Below are 7198 nucleotides of genomic sequence, written 5' to 3'. Positions count from 1 at the left end.
TTTTCTGAAAACATATTTAACATTATGTTACACCAAACCAAAAAGTACTATTTTTAAAAAGAGAAACACGAGTTTTATGAAAAGTTTGTTAAATATCTGGTGAGCTTTTTATTTTTTCCTCCAGGTACTTTTATCATGAGAAATGAGACTCACCAGGATTTGTGTTGTAACAACTGCATACAGGCTGTATAACACACTGCATTTGTAAAATTTGGATTCTAATTAGCCCCAATTAATATCTTATCTTTGCACTGTGGTGTTTTCTGGCTGTTCCAAGTAAAGCCCAGGCTGTGGATTATTCACATTAAATATTTTTAGAATAAAATCAGTATATTGAAGAATTGCTGCATTTTTTATTTTTTGCATTGAAATTAAAAGTTTGATCAAGCCCTCATGAGTAAAGTTTACAGACAGAACTTTCATTATCTTTCTTGGCCTTTTTGCTATTTTGTTCATATATATATATATATATATATATATATATATATATATATATATATTTCTGCCATGGCAGTTATATTAAATGTTTATCTAATATCATTGCTGGTTTTACCTTTCTAAAATCTTAGATTACAGGAAACGCGCCAAATAATTGAGCATATTATATATTTTATTAATACAGCTTCACCTCATTCGATTCCTCCACCTTTTACACTAAGAACACACTTTCCCACAATTTATCCAACAATAAGATAATTACGGAAAAGCAGCAGCACACACCAACATGACGATCTGCAAAGAGCAAAGCAATTCCCAGAAAGCTGCAGTCCACCGTCTGTTCAGACACACAAGGCACTGAAATTACATTTCATTACTCAGTTAATATAAGTTAATATAAATGTGACTGAACAGAAAGTGAAAAGCATTTCAGTTACTCATATTTCAAATCAGTCGCATTCTCTGCATTTTAAGGGGAATTTTATTCTTTTTCTTTGACATACATGAACAAATTAACTGGTCCAAAATTGTTCTAGTGAAAACTGCTGCCACGTTTCTGCCCTGCACGGACTTTTCCACCTAGCTACTTTCTCTAGCAACCACCTTCTTCTTGTTGTTCTTCAGCAGTTCTTCCTCGGTCACGGGATCGATGATGGCCCCCAGCTGGGTGACCACTCTGGGTTTGGTGACCTTTTTCACAGTTCGCTCCGTGTTCCAGGTACGGCCAAGCGGTGAGCGGATACAGCCCTCGAACTGTGCATGGTTCTCGAAGGGGAACGGCAGGGAATGAACCTGGTGGAGGCTGACGGAGGCGTTCCTCTTCTCAGAGATGATGACATTAGGAAGATGCTGGTCCTTTCTTGGTGGAGGAGGGGCACTCTTCACCCGAAACCTTCTGCGCTTTCCTTTTGGTGGCTTTAGACCCAAGCCCCCCCAGCTCCCCCAGCCAGGCAAGGTGAGGTCTATCACCTTTGGCTTCCCTTCATCCTCCTTCCTCCTTTTATCTTTAAGAAAGTCTGAGATTACATCATCTCCAGCAAAAGCTTCCTTAATCAGTCCTCTTTGGTCCATCTTAGCTTCTGCGTCCTCAGAGTCTGTGACAGTTGGAGTAAATGGAACTTTGATAAGCTCTGTCTCTTTAGTGAGAACTTCCTTCAGCTCTATTCCTTTCTTCTTTTTCCTTTTGCCTACGTGCTTCTCTTCAGAGGGAGGGGCTTCCGTAGCGGGAGGCTGACTGGGTTCACCTGACGGCTCAGGAGGGAGAAGCTCCACGTCCTCCACGGTCCTGATCCTCATCAGCGTCTCCTCCAGCGGAGCCGACCGTTCAGAGCAGTCGGCTGCTTTTGTCTCTCTGGACATTTTCTCTTCCTCCGGGGACGCTTACGGACTCCAACACGCAACAGCTGTCATCGCTGTCGGATGCCTCCGACTCGACTGCTGCGTCCTCCGTCACCTCCTCTGGCAAAACACCTCCTGCTGCGTCAGACTCCTGAGCTTGATGCAGTTTCCTCCTACTGTTAAACTCTCTGAGGAGGGCTTCCTCTTCTGTTTCCACAACCTGACACTCCTCCTCTTCCTCACACACAGCCTGTGCTGCCTCAGTCACCGTGTCACTCAGCTGCTGCTGCTGCGCTGGTTCTGCAGTTAGTTTGCCTTTCATCCACGGATTCGATGCATCTCGACCATCCACCGCATCGTTCACAAAGTCAGGAAGCAAATCACCTGCCTCCTCCGCCTCCTCCTCCTCATCGTCGTCATCATTGTCGTTGAGTGGAGTAATCAACTTTTGAGTGAGCTCTTTGTTCATCTCCAGCTGCTGCTGCATGGCTTTGCGAGCCTCTTCGTCATATTTGGCCATGATGACCTTTGACTTGGCCCACTTGCTGCTGTTCTGGTGTTTTAGTGACATCCTCTCCTGCATCCTGGCCAGCTCCATCTTATTCAGCTCCTCCAGGGCAACCGCTGGATCCAGCTTCACCATCTCGTCAAAGTGCTTCAGGAACTCCTTCCGCTTGGCCTTGTTCTGCACTTTGTGATACTTCTTGCTTTTGATTTTTCTCTCTCTCCGAGCCTTGGCCTCATAGTAGGACTGCAGGGCCCGGGCTTTTTGCAGCTCAGCACGGCGGATCTTGGCCTCCTCCAGGCTCATGGCCTTTACTGACGCCTCCTCAGCAGGGGTCAGAACGGGGTCAGTAAGGGGCTGCTTGTTGGCAGACAGCAGAGCAAAGATCTCCTGCTCCAGTGGAGTCCGAGCCTTCCAGCCCACCACCAGTCTCTCTACCGGTTTGGGGCCGGCCGGGTCCTGGTTCAGAGGGAACAGCAGCTGTTCGGCCCTCTGGTTCTGGATGATGACGCCGTCCCAGCGGCTCACCTCTGAGGCTGCCTTCTGGAAAGCCATGTCCCTCTGGATCCTCTCAGTCTCTTGTTTGCTCAGAGGAGATTCGATGGTTTTCTCAGAGAGCTGCAGATTCTTCAACTGCTTTCTGCTTTTAGCTGGGACAGCGGAGGTCTTTTCTAAGCTCCCGATCAGATCCGACAGCTGGACCTTACCGGGACCACCGTCAGGCAAGGGCGTAGGTTCGGTCTAAGTTTTGGTGGGGACCTTGACCCCTCCCCCCCCCCCGCAGCACAGTGAAATGCCCAAGAGCACCGAACATTTTTGAGAAGGGGGGGGGAACCACATTGGCTTAATAACCCCCTCCCCCCAACCATAACCATATCATACAACCAGATACAGTCATACTCAGCAGATCAGTTCAAGAACACTTTACTTTTTCCTTTACAAAATTCAGCAAACGTTACAAGTAAGATCAAAAGAAATATCCTCTGGATACAGCAAACACAATTGCAGATAAGAAGAAATCAATAATAAAATAAAAAAGAAAAAATATTACATAATTAACAGACCTATTCTACCTCACATTCAGTGCTGACCTTACTAAACACCGGACTTTACAACAAATGCGTTGCGTGATAGATATCTAACTTATGGGTCCACTCACTGTACTTACAGCCGACGTAGCGAAATAACTTCTGTCTGTCCTTTTCTTTTTTGGTGGCGACATGGTCTCGGAGACTCAGAAGGAGACGCGTGTGCCCAGCTAGCCGCCGCCTTTTGCAGCTAATCAAAGAACGTCCGACGATTCAACTGACCCCCCCTCCCCCCACCCCCCCGACAGCACCGTTCCGACACGGTCTCGGAGGCTCATAATAAATGTCAAACTAAGAAGCTTCCGTTCCGCGCACCGCCTGTTGCTGCTAATCAAACATCGTAGATCCACGTTCTTTGAGCAAATATGGCAAAAATTGGTCGGGACTTTTTCATATCCCGTGAATATTGGTCGGGACATGTCCCTACCGTCCCTACCCAAACCTACGCCCATGCCGTCAGGGTTCACAGAGAACTCGGACATGTGTCCGGCCGCCTCGGACCTCTCCCCCAGCGCCTTCTTCCTCTTCCCACCCAGAGACCTGATGGCCTCCAGCAATTTTTGCCGTTTTCGTTCATCCTCTCCCTCGTCCTCCTCGCCGCTCACGGTTTCTTCCTCTGCTCTGTCCATACCGCCTTGCTCTTCTTCTTCCTCTTCATACACCGGCTGTTGACCCCCCTCGCTGACGACAGGAGCACCGGAGCTCACCGTTAACTTCCTTTTATTACTTTTTTCTTGGAGTCTTTCGCCATGCTGAAGACCACACTGAGCTCAATCTCACATGTGCCCCAAACACAAACGCTGTCGCAAAGCCTGGTCGTAGCAAGAGCAGGAGTGTCGCAAAAATGTTTCCGTCTCTTTGTAAACTTTCCTCCCTTTGGGTTTTCTAAAGTCTCTTTCCACGAAGGAACTTCTCGAGCCTACAGGCCACAACATCAGATGGGTGACGTAGAAATCATTTCTTTTACTCAGATGAAATTATGTCGGAATCATTCAACTGTTTGTAGAAAGCTTAAAATAATAAATAAAATATAATAAAATAAAATATTATAATAATAAAATAGGCTTTTATTTTGAAATTATACATCAGATCTAGTTGCAACTTTCTGGTTCTGTTCTAGAGGTGTCCCTCTGTCATCCAGAAGTGGTAGGAGTCTTTGGAAACAGAGAGTTTCTCAGCAATGTGCACGGCAACTTAGGTGTAAAAGATAAAACATGACTTTTTTGAAGTGCTTTTATTTTGAAATTATACATCAGATCTAGTTGCAACTTTCTGGTTCTGTTCTAGAGGTGTCCCTCTGTCACCCAGAAGTGGTAGCAGTCTTTGGAAACAGAGAGTTTCTCAGCAATGGGCACGGCAACTTAGGGGAAAAAGATAGAAATGACTTTTTTGATAGGCTTTTATTTTGAAATTACACATCAGATCTAGTTGCAACTTTCTGGTTCTGTTCTAGAGGTGTCCCTCTGTCATCCAGAAGTGGTAGCAGTCTTTGGAAACAGAGAGTTTCTCAGCAATGTGCACGGCAACTTAGGGGGAAAAGATAAAAATGACTCTATCTATCTATCTATCTATCTATCTATCTATATATATATATATATATATATATATATATATATATATATATATATATATATATATATATATATATATATATATATATATATAGTATTAGTTTTGTATTAGTTTCTCAGCATATATTATTTTGTGTTTGCAAATGATGCGGCTGGATTTGAGTGGCTCAAACATGGACCGGATGTGCGCTTTTATTGTGAAAGCAGCCCGTAAATGGGTGTACCATAATGTCTTGAGCGACCGCGCACTTGTATATTGTGTGCTGGGCCGGCTGGAGTCAGAGCCGGCTAGCTTTACCGCGGTTGTAATTCTACCATATTAAAATATTCGCGTCTGTTGCTAAAAAAAATAAATAAGCAGAAATTAAGATAAAATCGCGGCTTCGGAGAACCGGACGATCTTTTAAGACTTAAGTAAAATTAACTAAATTGTTAAAAACATACAGCTAAGCACACAATTCGAGCTCTGCACGGATTGTGTGCCTTTAAAAAAATAGAATAGACTCGTCATCTTATTCGTTCCTAGATCGTCAGTTTCGGACACTTAGCGGTACAGCATTCAATGAGAGAACCCTTCTCGTCAATTATTAACGCGAAGGGGTTACCCGATGCGTCAACATGTGACGCTGAGGGGTCAATATATGACGAGTCGGGAGTGAGAATGTGTTGCAACATCAGCCACCAAAGTACAACAAAAACTTTATAAATGACTTTTCTGATTTCTTGGCTGATATCATGCCAAGGTGTGACCGAGTTCTCATTGTTGGTGATTTTAATATTCATGACTGTTGTCCTACTTCACCTATGGCTCAGTCATTTCTTAATGTTATCGATTCTTTTAATTTTGTGCAGTCTGTGACTAGTGCTACCCATGAGCATGGTCACAGTCTTGATATGGTTTTATCTTATGGTCTACCAGTTTTTAATTTAGTGATTGGTGACTCATTATTTTCAGACCATATGCCTGTTATATTTGAGATAATGCTGTCCTGTGCTAAAGTCGTGTTCTTAACCCTTCTACTTCTGGTCAGTTTTCTTCTGTTTTTAATCAATTTATTGGTGTATAAAGTGCTTCATAAATAAAGTTGGTATGGTATGATATGGTACTGTGGTCTTCACCTTCCAGGCCTTTTCCAGTTCCTCTCTGAGGCCCTGATATTTCTCCAGTTTCTCGTGCTCCTTTTTCCTGATGTTGCTATCACTTGGTATTGCTACATCCATGTCTGTTGTTTATCCACCACCACAATGTCCGGTTGGTTCGCCATTACCATCTTGTCTGTCGGGATCTGGAAGTCCCACAGGATCTTAGCTCAGTCATTCTCCACCACCTTTGGGGGTGTTCCCCACTTCGATCTCGGGGTTTCCAGCCCATATTCTGCACAGATGTTCCTGTACACTATGCACTCCACCACTTGGTTATGTCGTTCCAGGTACGCTTGGAACGACATAACCAAGCGTATCTGGTTATGTCTCCTTGCACAACCTACACCTTGGGTCCTGTCTGGTGTTGTAGATCTGAGCCTCTATTGCTCTGGTGTTTAGGGACTGTTCCTGGGCGGCCAGGATGAGTACCTCTGTGCTTTCCTTCAGTCCAGCTTTTTCCAGCTATTGGTAGGATTTCCTGATTTCAGCCACTTCAGTTATTTGTCGGTGGTACATCCATCCCATGTAGGGGCTTGTCCTCCCACGATGGTACCTCCAGTACCTCATCCTCCGTTTCCCATTGTCTGAGACATTTGCTGAACACATTGTCTGTTGAGGCCTTGTCCTTGATGTATTTATGGATCTTGGATGTTTCGTCCTGGACACTGCTGAGCTGAAGCATTCACTCCAGTAACAAAAATAGTCAAATCCACTTTACTCAAAATAACATAGTCTTGTACTTTTCTCAGGCCAAAGATGTACATTACTCACATTACTTGAGTTGAATAAACAATTTAGTGAGACTTGAGTAAAGCATACAAACCTATTGTAAGTAAGAATAGGTATTGCCTTTCAGAGTGTTCTAGGCACAGCCAAGATGCTGCGCAGAACCCTCAAGCTCCCAGGCCTCTGGTAGAGGACCCGAGCTCAGAAGATATATATATATATATATATATATATATGTGTGTGTGTGTGTGTGTGTGTGTGTGGGCGTTTGTTTGTAACACCTTGTGGGGACGATTTTCCTGACATATGCTACGTTGTGGGGTCCAATCGCTCCTCGTGGGGACCTGAGCCTGGTCCCCACGAGGGGAAACCCTGTTTTTGGGTCAGGG

The 7198-nt window shown here is 44.5% G+C and overlaps 1 protein-coding gene across 1 annotated transcript; it reads right to left on the bottom strand.

Annotated features, from left to right (window-relative positions):
• Positions 1-592: 592 nt before the first annotated feature.
• On the bottom strand, positions 593-5819 carry LOC148158453 (U3 small nucleolar RNA-associated protein 14 homolog A-like). The gene is given in 4 exon segments (XM_088007537.1): positions 593-1783; positions 1785-3004; positions 3831-4138; positions 5810-5819. Coding segments are annotated over 4 exon segments (2304 nt in total). The 3' UTR covers positions 593-1017.
• Positions 5820-7198: the final 1379 nt, after the last annotated feature.

Source organism: Poecilia mexicana, unplaced genomic scaffold (genome assembly GCF_051168715.1).
Source record: "Poecilia mexicana isolate PSO_F unplaced genomic scaffold, ASM5116871v1 scaffold_7, whole genome shotgun sequence".
Lineage (NCBI taxonomy): Eukaryota > Metazoa > Chordata > Actinopteri > Cyprinodontiformes > Poeciliidae > Poecilia > Poecilia mexicana.
This window is presented reverse-complemented; position numbering and strand designations above follow the sequence as displayed.